The following is a 23,300-nucleotide window of genomic DNA, read 5'->3' as shown; positions in this document are numbered from 1 at the left end:
ATGTGTTGCTGGAAAAGCGCAGCAGGTCAGGCAGCATCCAGGGAACAGGAGAATCGACGTTTCGGGCATAAGCCCTTCTTCAGGAATGAGGAAAGTTTGTCCAGCAGGCTAAGATAAAAGGTAGGGAGGAGGGACTTAAGGGAGGGGCGTCAGAAATGTGATATAGGTGGAAAGAGGTCAAGGTGAGGGTGATAGGTCAGACTGGGGTGGGGGCGGAGAGGTCGGGAAGAAGATTGCAGGTTAGGCTGTTTGAGAATGTGGCTGAAGAGCTTCTGTGCAGGCTGTTTGAGAATGTTCCGATTCTAATGTTAAGTCAAGTGACCTTTCACCTGATTAATAATAGTTGCATTCTGAAAACAATTCATCCAACACGGACACTATCCAACACTGACCTGACTTTGAATTAAATGCTAAAATGCAAACCAGATACATTCCTGGAACAAGAGGGTATGCAGTCGTTGTGTATTGTCTTTTAATCTGCTCAGTTTTTGTTCATATTTGTTCTTTCTCATGTGATTGGAGAGGTCTGTGGCTAAAGTCAGCCTACTGGATGGGAGATAATTGGACTAGAGTATGATGAAGTAAATCCATTTTAAGTCCAAAGATGTGTAGGTTAGGTGAATTGGCCGTGCTAAATTGCCCGTAGTGTTAGGTGCATTAGTCAGGGTTGAATGTCGGGGAATAGGTTTGGGTGGGTTGCTCTTTGGAGTGTTGGTGTGGACTTGTTGGGCCGAAGGGCCTGTTTCCACACTGTAGGGAATCTAATCTAATCTAAGGACATATTCCTTTGTTCATGTTTATAATGAAAAGCTCCTATGTAAACTTTCCATTCTGCATTTATTAATTGCAAAGGAGGAGGGTATTTGTGGAGAGTAATTGTGGGGAGGTAGTGGCCTAGTGATATTATCACTGGACTGCTAATCCAGAGAACCAGGTCATGTTCTGGGACTTGGGTTCAAATCCCATTATGGCAGATGGTGGAATTTGAGCTCATAAAAAAATTCCGGAGTTAAGAGTCTAATGATGATCATGAATCCATTGTAGTTTGTCAGAAAAACCCATCTGGATCACTGAAGTCCTTTAGAGAAGGAAACTACCATCCTTACCTGGTCTGGCCCTCATGTGACTAGCAATAATATGGTTGACTCTTAACCACCCTCTGGGCTATTAATAATGGACAGTAAATACTGGCCTGGTCTGTGTTGCCCTCAGCCTGTGAATGAATAACAAAAAAAATGTAAGCAGAGAAGATGGTGGTGAACTGCCTTCTTGAACCACTGTAGTCCATGTGGTGAAGCTGGAGCAACAGTGCTGTTAGAGAGGGAATTTCAGGAGTTTGACACAGCGACACTGAAGGAATGATGATATATTTCCAAGTCACGAAGGTTGGTAGATTGGAGGGAAACTTGCAAATGGTAGTGTTCCCATGCATCTGCTAACCTTGTCCTTCTACATGGTAGAGGCCATGGATTTGGAGGTGCTGTCAAAGAGCCTCAGTGAATTTCTACAGTGCATCTTGTAGATGGCATATATTATTGCCACTGTGCATCAATGGTGGGAAGTGTGAATGTTTAAAGTGGCGGATGAGTTTTTGATCCAGTTTGCTGCTTTGGACTGGATAATATTGAGCTGCTTGTATGTTTTTTGGGTTGGACCAATCCTGGCAGGTGGGGAATGTTCTATCACACTCCTGACCTGTGTCTTTTTGATGGTGGACAGGCTTTGGGGAGTCAGGAGGTGAATCCTTTACCAATGGTAGCAGTAAAGTGCCAGTTTGTTTGGAGAAAAGGAGGGGTCTAGTGATGAGAGCTACAATCAATCACTAAATAGAAGGCAGGGGCTGAGAGGTGCTGGAGAGTGGCGACAGAACACTCTGTAGATTAAACACACTCTGATTGGAGGACACCAGTGATGAAGTGGATGGTTACATAGTAGAGTGGCTTGGGTTACCACATCTGTTCCTTATGGTGTTTCATGGAAGCTGGAACATCTTTATAATTAATGGCTCCACCAAAATTACATTGAGAGGAATTTGATAAGAGACTGGGACTTTTTTATTTAGAGTAGAGAAGACTCAGGGGCAATGTGAGAGGGGTCAGAAACATGAAGAAGATGCAAGGGAATGAAAGAAGTGTGAAGCTGTTTTCCTTGGTAGAAGGGTTGGGAACTAGAAACCATGGATATTTGGCCATTGGCAAATTAACCAATAGGGCAATAAGGCAACACATTTCTTAGCTAGCGTGTTAAAGGATAGGGAATTGATAAACACAAGGCACTAGGTATTGCAGAGCTCTGGAGAAAGTGTAAGGCAATGAGACTAATTGGGTACCTTTTACAAAGAGCTAGCATGGATATAATTGGCCAAAATGTCCTCTTTCTTATCTAAGATGGTGCTCAAGCACATTTGAGCTCTAACAAGTCCAAAGCCTGTGGAGTTGTTACTATCCTCCTCCTCTCAAAGACAAGTTAAAATATTGAATTAATATACTTGTAGCTAAATCAGCCTTCTCTACATTTAAAAAAGTTAAATTGTAATGCCTCCCCCACAGGTTGTCAAAACAAGTCACTGATGTGGTAGGTGGGTGGAGTACAGTTCCCTGAAAACCTCCATTTCAATCTAACCCACAGCAGTGTGAAAAATGACAGGAACTTGGGATATTTCCACTTAAGTGCCCAAAGAGGATTATAACATTTTGATATATTGCATAGAAAGATATTAGACGCATTGAAAGGCTGTTTGATTGGTATCCCAGGACCATTAAATTGTATAATTTGGTACTTTCTCTTCCTAGTTAGTGGGGGAGGTGGGGCTAGGAGTCTTCATGTTGGGTGGGCAGCAATGGTGGTCAGAGGTAGGAGGTCATTTGGTGATACCCTCAGGAATATATCCAACCTGAATAGCTAACTAACATCAACAGACATAATGTGTCTGGATAAGAGGGTTTTTGGATAAGATAAAGTAAATTTGGCAGATGGAGAATAATATGAGAAAATCTGAACTTCTTCATGTTAACATGTTTATACGCTAGAGAGAGAGAGAGAGAGAGAGATGGAATTTAAAAGTAACAAGGTTTTGTGAGACTACATCTGAAGCACTGCAATTAGTTTTTCTCTACTGAAAACTGCAGAATTCAGTTGACTGATATGTGGAATTGTCTTGAAAGTACAGGTCTGTACTCTTCTACTGAAATTTCGAAGAATGAAAAGTGATCTTATTGAAACGTTTAAAATAATGATGGGGAGATGCTGCATGGGTGTTTCCTCTGGTGGGGGAATCCAGAACGAGGAGATATGATTTAAAGTGAAGGAGTCTCCTACTTAAGTCGGAGATTATGAGAATGTATTTTCTCTTATAGGGTTATAAGTCTTTGGAATTTTCTAATCAGAGATCAGCGGAGGCTAGGCTATTGAATATAGTCAAGACTGAATTGGACAGATTGTTGACTGATAGGGTAGTAAAGGATATATGGAGTGGACAGAAAGATGAAGTTGAGGCCACACTTAGATCAGCAAATGATTGTATCAAATGGTGGAGTAGGCTCAAAGGGACTGAATGGCCAATACTCCCTCCTAATTTCTATGTTCTCACGGTTCTAACTCCTGAATGTGTGTCAATGTATACAGCTGGTCGCAATATTAATGTGGATTGACAGAGAGGTCTCTAGGACATTGAATTGGAAAATGGCAAATTGTTCTAGTTGGGGAAGTGATGCAGAGGAGCCGGTGTTGGACTGGGGTGGACAAAGTTAAAAATCACACAACACCAGGTTATAGTCCAACAAGTTTATTTGGAAGCACTAACTTTCATAGCGCTGTTCCTTCATCAGGTACCTGATGAAAGAGCAGTACTCCGAAAGCTAGTGCTTTCAAATAAATCTGTTGGATTGTAACCTGGTGTTGTGTGATTATTAACCTAATAGCAGACATTAGTCCTGCATTAAGATCCTGAGTTTGGGATTAAGTTATGTTAATGAGAAAAGGAGATGAGGATCTATATTTGCATCTAAACTTCGGATCTTCTTGAGGATGATAATGAAAAGAAGCCTTTAAAAAGCACTTCAGAAAACTGTCACAGTAGAGCAACTCACCACATTTGCTTCAATAGCAGTTGTTAAACATATGATCATCTATTAGGACAAAGGCAGCAGATACATGGGAACACCGCCATCTGCAAGTTTCCCTCCAAGCCACTCCCCATCCTGACTTGGAAATATATCACTATCTCTTCAGTGTCACTGGGTCAGGGTCCTGGAATTCCCTCCCTAACGACCTTGTGGTTGTAACGATATTTTATAGTCCACAATGTTTTTACAAGGCAGCTCACCAACTTCTTAAGGGGAATTAGAGATGGTTAGTTAGTGTCCTAACTAACAATACCCATATTCATGAAAAGAATAAAAATCTCAGAAGCACCTCAAAATGTCTCACACACACCTTTTGGTGATTGAGGGGGAAGTGCTGAGCTGATGATGGGGAATGGTCTCTGTTCCTTAGCCATCTTTGAAGAATGCCATGGGATCCTTTAGCTAAACTATTATAACAAGAAGCTACTGGTTCAGGTTGCTACTTCACTCAACTGAGGGCAGGGAGAGCAGAAAGACTACTTGGGTAACAACAGTATTTTATAATTCACTACATTCAAATGAAACATTGCATCACTTTAGTATCTTCCATGACCTCAAGAGGATGTTCAATAGCTCTTTACTGTCAATGAAACACTTTTGAAGTATAGTCACTGTTCTAAGATAGAAATAACTGCAGCTAGCATGCACACAGAAAGCTCCTGTAAATAGGAATGTCATAACAAATATATTTCTTAAAATAATATGGGTTGAGGAATAACTAGTGCCTGGGATACCTTGGAAAACTCTTCTCCAAGAGAGTACCTTAGGATAATGTGGGGAGTTAGGTGGATTGGCAATGCTAAATTGTCCGTAGTGTCCATGGATGTGCAGGCTAAGTGGATTGGCCATGGGAAATGCAGGTTACATGGATAGGGCAAGGGGGTGGATCTAGTTGAGATGGGTCAGTATGGACTTGATGGGCCAAATTGCCTGCTTCTACACTGTAGGGCTTCGATGATTCTATGGTAGTTCAGACTCAGCCAAGAGGACAGATGGGGTCTTGATGTAATGTCTCATTCACAAGACCACAGTTCCTCAGAACTACACTGAAGGGTCAGCCTGAACTATCTTTGCTTAGGTCTCTGGAGTGAAACTTGAACATACAGCTTCTTGGATGTAGGTTTGCTCACTGAGCTGAGCTAGGTAACAACTTCAGTGAGCCTTTGGATGAAGCCTGGCTCACTGAAGTTATAATCTACTATGGTGACGAAACATCTGAAAATGAACCTTCCAGCTCAGCGAGCAAACCTACATCCAGAACCTCAACCTGAGCTACAAATCTTCTCAAAACTCACTAATACAGCTTCTTCCTCAGGCATAAGAACACAACCCCCCACACCCCACACCAGATACACCACTGTCATTAGGTTATAGACGCTCCTACTATAGCAAAATGGAATGTTATTGGCTGTGTTCCAATGGGAGTTTGATAGAATCATCACAGAAGTGGTATGAATGGCTCCCTATTCAGTAATAGATTAGTTACTGTGACATCTTATTGCAGTGAGATTTTGAATTTTTCCAGGGGATTGTTGTATTTGCCTATCTAGAAATGGTGGCCTCAGCGCATCAAAGTGATTTGTAATTATGTTGAGAGATTTAATATGTTTTTAATATAGGAGCAAATACTTTCTTTGGCGCCCTTCTAATGTTGGGGTGGAACCTAAAATTTGGATCTGTGCTTTTTCAAGAGATGGTTCAGAACTGGGATACATTGCTTCGCACAAAGGACCATGGAACTTTGTGTCCAAAAATGACCTGCGCGTACTTAATAAATTGCTTCCTCAAAGCTGGCTCTTCTGTTCTATGTGCTAATACAGTCAGATGACTTAGTTTCTAGCTTCTCATTTATCAGTTCAGCTAATGTAAAGAGCGAGCGTAGCCAGTTAATAGTGCAATTTGTCTCTGATTACAACATGATTTGCCCACTGAATAAACAGTGAGATGCTGTGGCGTAGGTGAAAAACAATCACATCTGTCGAGTGCTACAATCTATTAATAGCAATGAATTCTGCCATCCTTATAGGATTCCTCTTGTGTCTGTAAAACCAGAAGTAATTAATGGCACTTAGGAATTGAATGAGTTTCCAAAATGCATGCTCAAATAAATTGAACATTGTGAGCATTATGCAGAGTTAATATTGACACAAAATTATCAATTGGTGAGAGAGAGGTGAGGGTGAGTCTTCTGCTTTCAATTCACTAACTGGAAAAGTGTCATGACGGAAGCTACAGTAAATAGAGTCTCCTAGTAGTAACATAGGAGTAGGAGGAGACCATTCAGCCCCTCAAGCCCACTCTAACATTTTAGATCATGGCTGATCATCCACATCAATGCCATATTCCCATACCTCTACATCACAGAATTCCTACACTATTGAAGCATGCCATTCAGTCCATCAAGTCCAAATTGACCCTCCAGAGACCCTGGAACCCTGTATTTCCCATGGCTAACCCACCTACCTGGACATCCCTGGATGCTATGGGCAATTTAGCATGGCCAATCCATTCTAACCTGTACATCTTCAGTCAGTGGGAGGAAACTGGAGTACTCAGAAGAAACACATACAAACAGAGGGAGAACATGCAAACTCCACACAGACAGACGACCAAGGGTGGAGTTGAACATGAGTCCCTGATGCTGTGAGACAGCAATGTTAACCATTGAGCCACTATGCTCAGGAGCGAGAAATTTATCAATCACAATTTTCATCTTATTTAATAATTGAGCCTTCACATCCCACTGGGTTACAGAAGTCAAAAGATTCCCCACTCTCTGGCTGAAGAAATCTTCCTCAGTCTTAAATGGCCTCCCCTTTATTCCACAACTGTGTCCAATGGTTCTAGACCTCCCGGCCAGGCAGAGTCAACATCCCTCTTGTTGAGCCCTGTTTTGTAAGTTTCACTGAGTTTTCTATAAACTCTGGAGAATAAAGGTAGGAATCAGGATCATTTTTCCACCAAAATGTAGCCAATGGAGGACAATTACTTAGGGTGACATGGTGGCACAGTGGTTAGCACAGCTGTCTCACAGTACCAGAGATCTGGGTTCGATTCCAACCTTGGACAACTGTCTGTGTGGAGTTTGCGTGTTATTCCTGCGTCTATGTGTGTTACCACTGAGTGCTCCAGTTTCTTCCCACACAGTCCAAAGATATACAGGTTAGGTGTACGGTCAAAATAAATTGTCTTGTAGCTTGCAAGGTAGGTGGACTAGCAATGCCAAGTGTGGGGTTATGAGTCTGGGTGGGATGCTGTTTGGAGGGTCAGTGCAGACTTGTTGGGCTGATGACCTCTATTTGCACTGTAAGGATTCTGTGATACCTAATGCAAATTATGTGAATAAAATTAATCACAGCCATTTACAGCAGTAGTTGCTAATGAATAACTCCATCTCCATTTTGCCTTAAACTTGTGGTATCTTTAAGCTCTCTGATTTCATTCAGTGAAGGCTGCGATCTTAGGTAACTCCCTGGTGATGTGTCTGTCATCGCACCCCTGTACCCTGTGGTTTCTATAACCTAGATGAAAATCCTCTTTGGGTAAAGCACTGCTTTTTTAATTTGTAAAAGGAAGACTTACATTTTTAACGTTTATACCAACTCAGGATGTCCCACAACTAATGAAATGCTTTATTGAAGTTCACTCACTATTTTTTTCTAATTTCAAAAATTTATTTTATTTATAAAAATATCTTTATATACATATACAGTCCCTGCAGCAGTTTGGTTCTGTATGTAATGTATGGAGAAACAAATAAACATTAGAGTGTGACGATCCAGCCATCAAACCAAAGGCATTTCCCACTTGTACGAGATGTGACAACAATCAGATAATCTACTTTGCAGAGATATTGATCGGAGGGCAGATATATTGGCCAAGACATAGGGTAGAAACCCCTGCCTCATTCTGGAACAGTGTTGTGGAAATCATATGAGGAGGGAGCTGGGACTTAATTTATCATCTCATTCCAAAGATAGGAGTGAGGGATGCGATTGGTAGCTTTAATTTTTTGTGATTCTTTTTTGTTTATATATCAATGTGCAGCAAGCAGTTTGTTACCACTATAGTTGATATTGTGGTTTCATTGTTACGATGTTCATAAACAAATTATTTTTGGGACCATATCTTTAAAATTAGGATGGATCAGTCACCTGTTGTGCAGTCTGCCTGATAGTGGACATGGGTCACTTGTTCTGTAGTCCACCTGATAGTTTGATTGTTCGAGATCATTGGAAAGTTTAAATTGTTTCACTGAGAAGATGGTGCTAGGTACTTATATTTTGAGACAGAGGCTGTAGTTCCCCCAATTTCCAGTAAATGGATCCTGAACTCTCCAAAGTAAAAGGTATTAGATTTTAGCAAAGATGTTAGCCCATGTGGAGCAATTTGGAATGTAAGGTCATTGTTTTAGGCTATGGGGTTGAGTAGGACCCCTTGTCCAAAGGGTCTGAGGAGTTCACTACCCCAGAGTGTGGAGGATGCTGGGACTTTGAGTAAGTTAAGGAGGTGATGTACAGATTTTTAATTAGTAATAGAGTCATAAAGATTGACAGCACAGGTAAAGGGCCCTTCAGCTCATCACATCTGTGTCTATCAAAAACAATCACCTACTATTCTCATTCCATTTCCAGCACTTGGCCCATGGCCTTGTAACATCCCAAGTGCACATCTAAACACATCTTCAATGTAATGGGAGTTTCTGCCTTTACTATCTTGACTGACAGTGACTTCTAGATTCCCACCACCCTCTGGGCGAAAAACATCTTCCTTACATTATAACAACATTTAAAAGGCATCTGGATGGGTATGCGAATAGGAAGGGTTTAGAGAGATATGGGCCAAATGCTGGCAAACGGGACTAGATTAGTTTAGGATACCTGGTCGGCATGGAAAAGTTGGACTGAAAGGTCTGTTTGCCTGCTGTCCATCTCTATGACTCTATGACTCTCTGATCTCCTCAAAACCTTCTGCCCCTTACCTTGAAAAGTTTAAAGGATTATGGAGTGTGAGAAAGAAAGTAGAGGCGAGGCCAAGATGAGATCAGCCATGATTGTACTGAATGGGGGAGCAGGCTCGACGGGCTGAATGGCCCACTTCTGTTTTTAGTCCTTATATCCTAAGAAAGAGTTATGCTTTTAACTGCCCACTTACATCTAAGGTAAAAGGGAGCTTGAGTCGAGAATAGTTAATCAGTTCTCTTTGAATACAGTGTTTATTCTTTTCATATTATCGTGAGTAAAAGGGTAGAGGAAGCTATTTTGAGATCAGGTTACAAACTTTCCTACAAGTTTATGATGGTCACAGGTGGACAGAGACTAATTGGCTTTGTGACTGACCATAGCTGCATCCACAGGTACTTGATTTCTATTGCATCCTACAGGCATTTAAAGATTCCAGGAGATTCATCCTGGCATGTTCAGATCGGGGTTTACAGCTGATGGTGGATTCAAGAAAACCTCTGAGAACTGAGGCAAGAATCTGGAAACAGTCACTCAAAACTACTATTCAGTGAAGTGGAGACGTAGGAATTCATTGAAGCCAGGATCAACTGCTAAAAGGATTGCAATTCTGTGGAGAGTGTGATGGGTGATAAGCGTAAAAGGGGAATGTCACTTTCTATGGTTGAAGGTATAAGTTGTTTAAGAAAAGCAATGTTTAGTCAATAGTGCTTTTTGTAGTCATTTGTTGCAGTAAAAACTTCAAAATGGAAAAAAGTGATGTTCTTTCAGCTAGTAAATAGAAATTCTCTTTAAAAACCATCTGTCTCTGCAGAGATTTGAATAATACAGTCAGTTCTGCTGTAACCAAAAGAGAAAATGCTGGAAAATCTCAGCAGGTCTGGCAGCATCTGTCAAAGGGTCAGTTAGACTCAAAACGTCAGCTCTTTTCTTTCCTTACAGATGCTGCCAGACCTGCTGAGGTTTTCCAGCGTTTTCTCTTTTGGTTTCAGATTCCAGCATCCGCAGTAATTTGCTTTTATCAAGTTCTGCTGTAACATGTGTTTCTTCAATGGCTTTAACGTGATTGAAGAATTTAGACCATTATTTGCAGAATGAAAACTTTCCTTACCTGTATTGGTTATAATGCAATTCTAGCCCCATTACTTTAATGGCGCAGCTATTGTGCGATTTTCCCATAATACGAGATCGCATGAGAATGGAGCTATCAAACTGTATCAGAACTGACTGTAGTTAAGTTCCAGAAGGTATCAGGACTCATTGGGGTAACACTTTGGAAATAAAGTCTCACTATTCCCAGAATCATCACAGATGGTAAAAATGTTTTATCAAAGTACACAAATTTCCCCAATGTAACTGTCTTTGTAGCCACAGTTAAACAGAAAGCACTGACTAGGTTTCTGTACATAACAAGGAGCATTATTTATTATAACTAAGTGGATTCTAACCACAGATAAACAATTATGAACCATCAACATACAACTCTACTCATTAAAACTCTAACCCTTTTACAAACTACTTCTGCATGTGTACAGTCGGGCACAAAAATGTGTTGGTGTTACGGGTGGAGGAAAAGACTGGGCTGGCAGTTGAATGGTCTGGGTCCACAGGGTTGGCTGAGATGAACCTCCTGGCTTGTGTATCCTTGCAGATCCTTGATCTCTCATCTCCAGTTACTTTCACTTGCTCGCAGGAGGCACAGATCGAGTGTTCACAGCTTATAAAGCTTACTGAAACTGGTGAGGGAAGATAACCGGACTTTCATCAGATTTTAGTTTTTGTTTAACTTCAGAGACAGTATCTCTATTTCCAGAGATCTGGACACTTTGGACTATCTTGCTCACATCCACAAACACAATCACCTTGTTGATGAGAGGCAGAAGGTCATTATAATTGAAGATCTTTCTCTCTCAACGGGTAGTGAATCTGTGAAATTCTTTATCACAGGAGGCTGCCAAGGCTCAGTCATTAAATTTCCAATCAGTAATGAAATTGGGGGTTTTGGAGGGCAAATGGCAGGAAAGTACAGTTGTGGAATATCAGACCAGTCACGATTTCATTGAATGGTGGAACTGATTTAATGGGCCGAATATTCTACTTTTGCTCCTTATGTCCACATGGAAACTGCCAGCACTGCACAGACCAATCAGCTACTTGTTGCTGGCTGAATCTCTGATTGTGCACATCCCCCGCTCCAGCTTGCCTGCCGTATACTCCATTCATGTTCCGCCACTATTTGAACAAAGAGCAGTGCAACAAGTGCTGATAATTTGCTTTTAAAAGGTGCAGTAATCTCTTCCATAATCCATAGTTTTTAAGAGTCCTTTTTCGATCTTGATCCAAAATCAAAACTACGGAAAAGGCAAAAGACTCTTGATTTGATTTGATTTGTTGTTGAATTATTGTTGTCATGTGTACCTAAGCACAGTGAAAAGTTTTGATTTGCTAGCAGTACAAGCAGATCACAACAAACAAGGGCATACAGATCATAGGGTGTTTAGACAGAGCAAGGTTAGGGCTGCACAAGAGGTGTTCAAAGCAGATTTAATGGAACTTTATTATTAATTTTTACAGACTTAGAATTGAGGTTTAAAAGTGCAGAAACATGAGAATAAGATCTGCTGTAGAGAGCTTACAAAGCGTCACCTAGTGTCAGTGCCAATTCGAATCACAATGTGATCTTGACACGGGCAAATAAATGACTGATTCCTGTTTTTCCCTTCATTTAGATATCGCACACGAGAATCTTCCACTGACCTTGAGTGTGCACACAGACCAGGTGACATCAGAAGATGGCCATTCTCCAAATCCCCTGCGTTATAGGAATCACCGACAGCGCAGGTTCTCAATGGAGGTATGATGTAATCTCTTGTCTCCAGACGGGATGTTAATAAGACCCAGGGGGCACAGCGGTGTTGATGATCTTGAATATTCCAATGGTCTTTTGGCTATCATCCACCATCTAACAACTCAAGCTCCTTTGAAACATTCTTTCAGAGTGATCTATCTGGCAGCAAGTCCCATTCGCCCATTGTCTCCTGCTTTTCAGTTATATTGGTTCCTGATCCAGTCACAATCTGATTTGAATCTTCCCATTTGTGTTTTAAAACCCTTCTACTGCTTCTATCCTCCCAATCTTTGTAATTTCCACCAGCCTTCTGAAATAGCCAAAATTTTGGCCTCTTGTGTCAAATTGATTTTAATTGCAGTGCAGTTGGCTTTAGCTGCTCTGAACTCCCACTCTCCAAATCTCTACCTTCTAGCTCCTTATTAGTGATGCTTGTTAAAACCTGTCTTTTTGACCAAACATTTGGTCACCAGTCCCAATATTGCCCTATAAGTAACTTGGTCTTAGATTAAATCTTATAGAATCCTATAAAATTCAAACCCAACTAGACCAGGTAAATACCAGAAGGGTGTTCCTGATGATCACGGAGTCAAGAACCAGGGGGTCATGATCTAACGACACAGGGAAGGCCATTTAGGACTGAGATGAGGAGAAATGTCTTCACCCAGAGAGTGGGGAGCCTGTGGAATTCTTTGCCCAGGTAAATACCAGAAGGGTGTTCCTGATGATCACGGAGTCAAGAACCAGGGGGTCATGATCTAACGACACAGGGAAGGCCATTTAGGACTGAGATGAGGAGAAATGTCTTCACCCAGAGAGTGGGGAGCCTGTGGAATTCTTTGCCTTAAGAAACTGTTGAGGCCAAAACATTGGATGTTTTCAAGAAGGAACTAGATGCAGCTCTTTGAGCTAAAAGGACCTAAGGGAGAAAGTGGCAACAGGGGGCTGAGTTGGACGATCAGCCATGATCATATTGAATGGTGGAGCAAGCTTGAATGGCCTACTCCTGTTCCTATTTTTTACTTTTCTATAATGTTCCTATGAAATGGTTTACTGAGATGTGGGTACTAAACAAACGTAGGCCAAAGGTGAAATTCACTCGAAATGTTTGGATTAGTATTACAGCAGGAGAATTGTGTAGAATTTGCAGCACAGCTTAAACCAGGCCATTTGGCCTGACTGGCGTATGCCTGTGATCCTACCCCAGACTCTTCACCTAATCCAATCAGCATATTCTCGCTCCCTTTCCCATAGGAGATAGCTCCCACTCACCACATTGAATGTGCAGATTACGCAGCAGCAGATACATGGTAACACCACCAACTGCAAGTTCTCCACCAAGCCACTCCCCCATCCCGACTTGGAAATATATCTCCATTCCTTCACTGCCCATTCACTAAATATTGGTGTTTATGCCCCACTTGAACTGACTGTCTTCTTTCTCTCCCTTTGATGTCTACCCCTTGTATCTCCCTGCTCTCCAACCCATCAGGACTTCAGCAAGAGGCTCTCTCTACCGATGGATATCAGACTACCCGAGGAGTTCCTGCAGAAGCTACAGCTGGAGAGTCCACCCCTGCCCAAGACTCTGAGCAGAACATCACGGAGAGCTTCTCTGGTGAGTCGGACCCTGGGGCTGTGCAGAGGCACAGGGTCCTGGGTCTCAATGCACAGGATCCGAGAGTCAGCTATTCAGCCTCAGGAACCTCTTTGGCTTGTCCCAGTGTCTGTGGAGATGGCAACAGGGTCTCTGTTTCAGCTAGGAGAAAGTGAGGACTGCAGATGCTGGAGATCAGAGTCGAAGAGTGTGGTGCTGGAAAAGCACAGCAGGTCAGGCAGCAGCCGAGGAGCAGGAGAATCGACGTTTCGGGCATAAGCTCTTCATTAGGAATGAGGCTTGTGGTACAAGCGGGCTGAGAGATAAATGGTAGGGGGATGGTGGGGCTCAGGGGAAGGTACCTGAGAACGCGAAAGGTGATAGATTGGAGAGGAGGGTGGAGCGGATAGATGGGAAAGATGATGGACAGGTCAGGACAGTTCAAGAGGATGGTGCCAAGTTGGAAGGTTGGGACTGGGATAAGGTGGGAAGAGGGGAAATGAGAAACTAGTGAAATCTACATTGATCCTGTGTAGTTGGAGGGTCCCAAGGTGGAAGATGTGGTGTTTTTTCTTCAGGCGTTGGGCGGATAGGGTTTTGCGATGGAGGAGGTCCTGGACCTGCATGTCCTTGGCAGAGTGAGAGGGGGAGTTAAAGTGTTCAGCCACAGGGTAGTGGGGTTAGTTACTGCGGGTGTCCCAGAGATGTTCTCTGAATTGATCTGCAAGTTGGTGTCCTGTCTCCCCGATGTAGAGGAGACCACATCGGGTGCAACGGATACAGTAAATGATGTGTGTGGCAGTGCAGGTAAATTTCTCTTGGATGTTGAAAGAATCCTTTGGGGCTTTGGACGGAGGTGAGGGGGGAGGTGTGGGTGCTGGTTTTACACCTCTTGCAGTGGCAGGGGAAGGTGCCATGAGGGGAGAGTGGTTTTGTGGGGGGCGTGGACCTGACAAGGGAGTTGCGGAGGAAATGGTCTCTCCAAAAAGACCAGTGGGAGGTGTGGGTGCTGGTTTTACACCTCTTGCAGTGGCAGGGGAAGGTGCCATGAGGGGAGAGTGGTTTTGTGGGGGGCGTGGACCTGACAAGGGAGTTGCGGAGGAAATGGTCTCTCCAAAAAGCAGATAGGGATGGGGAGGGAAATATATCTCTTGTGGTGGGGTCTGTTTGGAGGTGGCGGAAATGGCGAAAGATGATGCAATGTATACGGAGGTTGGTGGGGTGGAAGGTGAGGACCAGGAGGTTCTGTCTTTGTTGCGGTTGGGGGGATGGGGTTCGAGGGTGGAGGTGCAGGATGAGATGCGTTGGAGGGCATCATCAACCATGTGGGAGGGGAAATTGCGGTCTTTGAAGAAGGAGGTCATCTAGGATGTTCTTTGGTGGAATTGGTCTTCCTGGGAGCAGATGTGGTGGAGGTGGAGGAATTGGGAATAAGAGGTAGCGTTTTAAGAGGTAGGATGAGAGGAGGTGTAGGCCAGGTAGCTGTAGGAGTCAGTGGGTTTGTAGTGAATGTTCGTGTTGAGTCGGTCACCAGAAATGGAGGTGGAGATGTCCAGGAGGGGGAGGGAGGTGTGAGGGGAGGGAGGTGTCTGAGATAGTTAAGGTAAACTTGGGGTCAGAGTGGAAGGTGTTGTGCAGTTGATGAACTGCTTAACCTCCTCGTGGGAGCACGAGGTAGTGCCGATGCAGTCATCGATGTAGTGGAGGAACAGGTGGGGAATGGTGCCGGTGTAACTGTGGAAATTGGACTGTTCCACGCACCTGACTAAGAGACAGACATAGCTGGGGCCCATGCGAGTGCCCATGGCTACCCCTTTGATCTGAAGAAAGTGGGAGGATTGGAGGAAATTGTTGAGGGTGAGGACCAGTTCAGCCAGGTGAATGAGAGTGTCAGTGGAGGGGTACTGGTTGGGTTGGTGTGAAAGGAAGAAACAGAGGGCTTGGAGACCATCGTCATGGTGGGTAAATGTGTACAGTGACTGGATGTCCATGGTGAAGCTAAGGCGTTGGGGGCCAGGGAAACAAATGTCATGGAGGAGGTGGAGGGCGTGGATTTCACCAGTTTCCCCATTTCCCCTCCTCCCACTTTATCGCAGTCCATCCTTCCAACTTGGCACCGCCCTCTTGACCTGTCCTATTTGTCTATCTTCCTTCCCACCTATCTGCTCCACCCTCCTCTCTGACCTATCACCTTTACCCCCACCTCCATCTACCTATCACATTCCCAGCTACCTTCCCCCCAGCCCTACCCCCCCTCCCATTTATCTCTCAGCCCCCTCGGCCCACAAGCCTCATTCCCGATGAAGGGCTTATGCCTGAAACGTTGATTCTCCTGCTCCTTGGATGCTGCCTGACCTGCTGTGCTTTTCCAGTACCACACTCTTCAACTCTGTTTCAGCCCATGGCCATCTGTCAGATGCCATCTGACTATTTGAGTCACCCAACATTTTCTGATTATCGTAGACCTTCCAGCATGTGTGGCATTTTGCTTTTGGGTTGGTGTAAGATACTCCACATTCACGAATACAACACTCCTGAGATGATGGTCTTCAAAATAACTTCATAGAATGTGGGTGTCGCTAGGTGGGCCAGCAGTTATTGCCCGTCCCTAGTTGCCCTTGAGAGTGTGGGGGTGAGCTGCCTTCTTGAACCATTGTAGTCCCTGTGCTGCAGATAAACCCACAAAGCTGTTAGGGAGGGAATTCCAGGATTTTGACCCAGCGACAGTGAAGGAACAGCTGATATATTTCTGAGTCAGGATGGGGAGTGGTTTGGAGGAGAACTTGTAAGTGGTGGTGTTCCCATGTATCTGCTGCCCTTGTACTTTCAGATGAAAGTGATTGTGGGTTTAGAAGGTGCTGTCTAAGGATCTTTAGTGAATTTCTGCAGGACATGTTGTGGATAGTACACACTGGAGCTACTGAGCATCCATGGTGGAGGGAGTGGATGTTTGTGGATGTGGTGCTGATCAAACGGGCTGCTTTGTCCTGGATGGTATCAACCTTTTTGAGTGTTGTTGGAGCTGCCCTCATCCAGGCAAGTGAGGAGTACACCATCACACTCCTGACTTGTGCCTTGTAGATGGTGAATAGGCTTTGGGGAGTCAGGAGATGAGTTTCTTGCCACATTATGCCTAGTCTCTGATCTGCTCTTATAGCCACTGTGTTTATCTGATGAGTCCAGTTGAGTTTCTGATCAATGGTAACCCCAAGGATTACTATGTGGGGGATGTAACACCATTGTTACATGTAACACCATTGAATGCCAAGAGGTAATGGTTAGATTGTCTCTTATTGGAGATGGTCATTACTTGGCATTTGTATGATGTGAATGTTACTTGTCACTTGAAGGTCCAAGCCTGGATATTGGCCAGATCCTGTTCGATTTGAACATGGACTGAGGAGTTGCGAATAGTGCTGAGCATCGTTAAACTGGCGACAGGCAACAAATGCTGGCCCAGCCTGCAATGCCCCCATCTCACAAGTGAATAGAAAGTAAACTCTGGAACTTTCGCTCCGACTCTGAAATAAAACTGTCAATGCCAGGGAATCAATTATAAAATTTTAAATGATCACACCCTTCTGAAACAACAATAAATTAAAAGTTACAGAACCAATGTGGACAGCTGGCAATGAACAAATTAAATGATGATAATGCAGATTGGAAGGGCTGAATGGCCTCCTCTTCCCACATAATTGCCTAGATGCATTTTAGCTTCTAAGTCAATCTGCAGCAGGGTCTAATCATTTTCTTTTCGTCTTCACATTGGCAAAACTCACCTCACAATCTCCTGTCACACCCATTTCACAGCAGTGGTACACATTGCCACCATGTGGTGACTTAAACACATTACATAATTCATTGAATCACCTTCAATGAAAGAGAATGGCAGTGGGAGGAGATAATGTCCAGTTCTGGTCCATGCATTGATCCAAGATTGCATGTCACTCAAGAGAAATATGATTGCATTCGCTGTCTCAAGGAAAATCTGAGGCCAATATTTCTTCTTTGCACTGCCTTGGACCAAGGACAAAGTTAAAAATCACACAACACCAGGTTATAATCCAACGGGTTTATTTGGAAGCACTAGCTTTCGGAGCGCTGCTCCTTCGTCAGGCACTTAGTCAAGGATGATGCTTACTAGGGAATCACATATAAAATAAAGAAAAGATAAGAGGGAGAGAGAAAGAAAGAAAGGCAAGAGAATGAGAGAGAAGCTTTAAGAGTAAAGGGTGAAATCAGTTAAGATAAAGGAGGTGAAAACATGAAGGTAAAAGGCCAAAGGGTGAACAGTTTTTAAAAATGTCCAAAATCCACATTCCACAGCAGTCATTAGTTAGACTGTTGGTCAATTTGATGAGAGGGTTGCTCATCCTCTTGAGCTTTCTTCTTAAATCTTCAGTGTGATCAATGCCAGCCGTACCTGAGATAAACAGCACTGACTGGGATGGTCTAGGGAGCCTCCTCCCCAGCTGCTGTGATCAAAGCACATTCTCCTTCTCAGGAAGGTGATGGTCTCGTGATATTATCACTAGGCTGTTGATCCAGGGATCCAGGTAATACTCCAGGTTTGAATCCTACCACGACAGATAGTGGAATTTGACTTCAATAAAAATTTGGAATTAATGATGACCATGAAATCATTTGTCAGTGGTTGGGGGAAAACCCTGTTTGGTTCACTAATGCCCTTTAGGGAAGGAAACTGTCATCTTGACCTAGTCTGGCCTCCATGTGACTCCAGACTCACAGCAATACAGGTGACTCTTAACTGCCCATTTCCCCTTATGGATGGATAATAAATGTTGGCCCAGCCAGTGATGCCCACACCCACAAATGGATTTTTTTTAAAAAAGTATCTTCTGAAGTATATTCTTTCCTCGCAGTTCATGATGATCACAGGATAGTGAACAGGAATGGTTCAAAGATACCCATGGTGATATAAAGTGGGTAGAATCCTTTTATTGCCGTTTGTTGTACATTTTATGCACTGATTTGTCTCAGACCAGTGAAGAGCTTACAGCAGGAGACGGAGGCTGAGGGTTGAGGGTTGTGTTTTGAATAGGAGGCCTGTGACCAGTGTCCCACAAGAATCGGTGCTGGGTCCACTTTTGTTTGTCATTTATATAAATGATTCAGATGAGAATATAGGAGACATGGTTAGTCAGTTTGCAGATGACGCCAAACTTGGTGGTATAGTGGACAGTGAAGAGGTGATCTAAGATTACAAATAGATCCTGATCAATTGGGTCAATGAGCTGAGGAGTGGCAGATGGAGTTTAATTTGGATAAATGTGAGGTGTTGCATTTTGGTAAAACAAATGATCACAGGACATATACAGTTAATGGCAGAGCTCTGGGTAGTGTTGTAGAACAGAGAGACTCAGGGATTCAGTATATAATTCTTTGAAGTTTGCATCACAGGTAGATAAGATGGTTAAGAAGGTGTTTAGCATGCTTGACTTCATTGCTCAGGCCATTGAGTTGGGATGTCACGTTGAGGTTGTACAGGATGTTGGTGAGGCCTCTTCTTGAGTCCTGTGTGCAGTTTTGGTCACCCTGTTACAGGAAGGAGATTATTAAACTGGAGAGGGTTCAGAAAATATTTACCAGGATATTGTTGGGAATAGGGAGTTGGACATTCAAAAATAGACTGGAAAGGCTGGGGACTTATTTTACTGGAGTGTAGGAGGCTGAGGGGTGACTTTATTGAGGTTTATAAAATCATGAGGAGCATAGATAAGGTGAATAGCGAGGATCTTTTTCCCGAGGGTAGGGGAGCTCAAAGCTAGGGGTCATATTTTTCAGGTGAGTGGGCAAAGATTGAAAAAGGACTTGAGAGGCAACAGTATTACACAGAGAGTGTTTCATGTGTGGAATGAACTACCAGAGGAAGTGGTGGGTGTGAGTACAGTTACAATGTTTAAAGGGCATTTGGAAAAGTTCATGAGTAGGAAATGTTTGGAGGGATATGGGCCAAACTTGGTGGTATATTGGACAGTGAAGAGGTGATCTAAGATTACAAAGAGATCCTGATCAATTGGGTCAATGAGCGGGTAGGTGGGATTAGTTTAGTTTGGTAACATAGTTGGTGTGAACTTACTGGACCGAGGGGTCTGTTTTTGTGCTTGATGACAGCATGAGCAGTCACTGGTTTCCATGTGTGTAATAAAACTTTAAACATCTCTGCAATCACAAAATATCTGCCCCCAATAATTACCCTCTCTCAGCCAATAGGTTCCTCCGTGCATTCCGTTTACATTACTTCTGAGTCATCACCCAAGCTCAATTAATCAAGCACAGTAATTATAGATCAGTTTCAGGCTAACACAATCAAATACAGAACAATTAAACAATTGAACACTGCACTAGCATCACCAACGCAAACTCTAATTTCTGTAATTAGTAACTCTGGAGTACTGCTTGGTGACAGTCTTGGCTCAATGGATCGGTTGTAGGTTGAAGTCCTACACAACACCCTGCAGCACAAAATCCAAGGATGAGATTCCTGACTTAAGTGTTACACTGTTTGAGGCACAGGCCTGTAGTTGAGACATTCAAGCTGTGTCCTATGGTATAAAAGATGTCATTAGTCCTATTCGACGAAGAGCAGGAGGGTGTATCCTCACTGATATTTATCCCTCAAGCAGCAACAATAAAGCAAATTACTTTGTCGCAGGAGCTTATTTTGTTGTTATTAACAGTGACTGTACTTTAACCATTTGACCACAGAAAATCATTGCTAATGCTCACATTGGACAAATGGTTTTCTTCGGTGAAGCTATTTGAATTGACTTGTGTTTCCTTCTTTGTAGTCGGACATCGGTTTTGGGAAGCTGGAGACTTATGTCAAATTGGACAAATTGGGTGAGGTGAGGTTGAACGTTCACTGAATTGACAATAAATTGTCTGACTCGCTCACTCACTTTTCATTTTCAGGCTGGGGGATTTTCCTTCACCTGTAAGAAGTGGATTTTTATTGTGGAGATGGTGTGTAGTTGTAACGTCACTGGGCATGCAGCCCAGAACCCCAGGTTAATGTTCTGGGCCATAAGTTTGAATCCTGCTGAGGCAGATGGTGAAATTTAAATTCAATTCAATTTAAAAAAAAACTATTCCGTGGTGACCATGTAGCCATTGTCTTAAAAACCATCATCTTCTTCACTAATTTCATTTAGAGAAGGGAATCTGACATCCTTGCCTTTTCTGGCCTACACATGACTCCAGACCAGTAGACCCACAGTTGACTCTTAAGGCTGACTCTTAATTCAGTTAGGGATGGGCAAAAAGTGCTGGCCCACATTCTGTGAACAAATGAAGAAAATATTCTGGCCTTTTTTGCCTTTCTTGAGCTTCAACGATTGATGGGAGTTAAAACTAGCTAAGGCTTTTGCAGGGAAAGTAACAGAGGTCTCCACCTCCTGATGCTGCCTGGCTTGCTGTGTTCTTCCAGCCTCCTGCTTGTCCAGCAATAAGCTAACAGAGACAAACTTATTGTTGTCCCAGCACCGTAGATATTGTAACTGTCATCCAAGTGGAGAGGAGGATGAATCATTGATCATTCACCCAAAGGAAGGTCTTCACTTCCTGTGATGATCTCCAACTGAACAATGTTTGACCATTCGGTCAGAGGTGGTTCCTTGGCATGTGACCCTTATTAAATAGTGGAGGCTAATTCAATGAAATAATGAGGAAAGGTATGGATTCTCACATAGTCTCAATGAAAGATGAAAAAAAATTGTGGTGATTGGAATAGATTCTTCAAAATTTGTCATCTTGTCTACAAATATTCCACTCAAAACTTGTATCATAATGAATTTTTCGTGACTTTGTTAGACCGTGAGACTTATATATTAATAGTTAGCACTGTATTGTATATTTCTATCCTATCAAGAGCCAGAGAGCAGAGATTTAAGGTGCCTGGCCAAAGACCTGAGGTAATTTGAGGAAATTTTCTTTTAAAATTATTATGACCTGGACTAAATACCCTGCCCAAAATATTGATGGAAGTAGATCAATGGTAATCTTCAAAAATAATTGGACAAATATCTAAAGGTAAAAGGCTTACAGACTATGAGGAAAAAGCAGGGGAATGAGACTAATTGGATAGCACTACCAAACAGCTGGCCAGGTCTGATGGACTGAATAGCCTCATTCAGACTGTAGAATTCTATGAATGTCAGTAAATGCCTTTGAACTTTCTTATCTTGAGGAATTTCTTGTATGCTTACAAGAACCAAACAAGATATATTTTTCAAAGCTTATTGTCTTGCTGTCATCAGGACAAATTATGAAAATGCCAATGTAGAGGGATACAAAGTTAAAAATCGCACAACACCAGGTTATAGTCCAACAGGTTTAATTGGAAGCACACTAGCTTTCGGAGTGTCGCTCCTTCATCAGGTGGTAGTGGAGTGCTCAATCCTAACACACAGAATTTATAGCAAAAATTTACATCTGTTAGAATACAGATGAAAGGCTTAACAGACAATCAATTTTTCAATGTATGATTTCAGTTACATCACACTGCAGTCCAACACTGGCATCTCCAAATCATGTAGAGGGAATCAACATGTTTCTGTCTGTTGTTTCCCTCTGCTTTGGTATTTCTAGTGAACTTTCCAAATGACTACAAAATGAAAAGCTTCAACAAAGGCAAATTATTTCACCAATATTCAAGTTCTCTACAATCAAACAATTCTTTGTAATCTCAAACTGAACTCACTCCTAACCAACAAAGGCAGTGTTTATGTAGGATATCCTCAGGAATTATGTCGATCTTCCTGGGATTGTGATAACAGGACCCTTATTCCTCCCCACAATCCGCCCACAACCTTAAAATGTGGCCTGGAGGTGTTCCCATGCGTCTCTGCTGCATTGATTGTGGCAGAGGTCGAGGGTTTGGAAGGTGCTGTCAAGAATTGGTTAGGGGCAGCTTGTAAATTGTTTGGTTGGTGGTTTGGTTCGATCTCATTCAATCATAGAATTATCCACTGCAGAACAAGACTGTTCCACACAGTCTCGCTGTTATAGAACATAGCACATAGGACAGTAAAGGAACCAAGATGCTGTTCTCAACCAGTCCCATCTACCTGCAGGTGGTCTGTACTCTTGCACTTGTACTGTTCACGTGCCTGTCTAAATGTCTCTTAAATGTTGCTAACATACCTGCTCCTATCACTTCCCGACAGAGCATTCCAGACATTTACCCCTCTCTGGTAAAAGAAACTTGCCTCACGTATTTCCTTTAAAGTTTCCCCCTCTCACCTTAAACCTATGCTCCCAATATTTGACATTCCTACTCTCGAGAATGACTTTGATTACCCACCCTATTCATGCCTCTTATGTTCTGACTCTTTCAATGAACCATCCAGTTAGCACTGCACCTCGCTGATGTGATAACATTCAAGATTGTAGGCCAAGTGTGGGTCAATCAGATTAGATTGAAGGTCAGGTGGTTCTCACATGTTGGGGTAGATGCGATGGCCAAAGCGGCTCTTCTGCACTGTATGATTCCATGATTTCCCACTGCTCTGTAGTTTTTCACTTTTAATTATTTATCCAATACACTTTTGACAGTCACTATTGAACCTCTGTCCATCCCCCTTTCAAGAAATACATTTCAGATCTTAAGAAAAAGCGGTGTAGAAAATGAATCCCTGTCTTCCCTTTCATAGATCCCTACAGTGTGGAAACAGGCCCTTCAACCCAACCAGTCCACACTGACCCTCTGAAGAGTATCCCACCCAGACCCATTCCCCTACATTTACTCC

At 42.9% G+C, this 23,300-nt stretch overlaps 1 protein-coding gene across 2 annotated transcripts in view; it reads left to right on the top strand.

The window, feature by feature from the left end:
• Positions 1-23,300, top strand: part of LOC122563048 (cyclin-dependent kinase 18-like) — a 123,453-nt gene that overhangs the window by 41,654 nt on the left and 58,499 nt on the right. For both annotated transcript variants that reach the window (XM_043716381.1, XM_043716382.1), the window contains exons 3-5: positions 11,815-11,939; positions 13,426-13,551; positions 20,343-20,399. In XM_043716381.1, coding sequence (XP_043572316.1) covers positions 11,815-11,939; positions 13,426-13,551; positions 20,343-20,399 — 308 coding nt within the window. The remainder of the gene's footprint in view (positions 1-11,814; positions 11,940-13,425; positions 13,552-20,342; positions 20,400-23,300) is intronic.

The sequence above is a fragment of the Chiloscyllium plagiosum genome, chromosome 26 (assembly GCF_004010195.1).
Source record: "Chiloscyllium plagiosum isolate BGI_BamShark_2017 chromosome 26, ASM401019v2, whole genome shotgun sequence".
In the NCBI taxonomy this organism is placed as follows: Eukaryota; Metazoa; Chordata; class Chondrichthyes; order Orectolobiformes; family Hemiscylliidae; genus Chiloscyllium; species Chiloscyllium plagiosum.
This window is presented reverse-complemented; position numbering and strand designations above follow the sequence as displayed.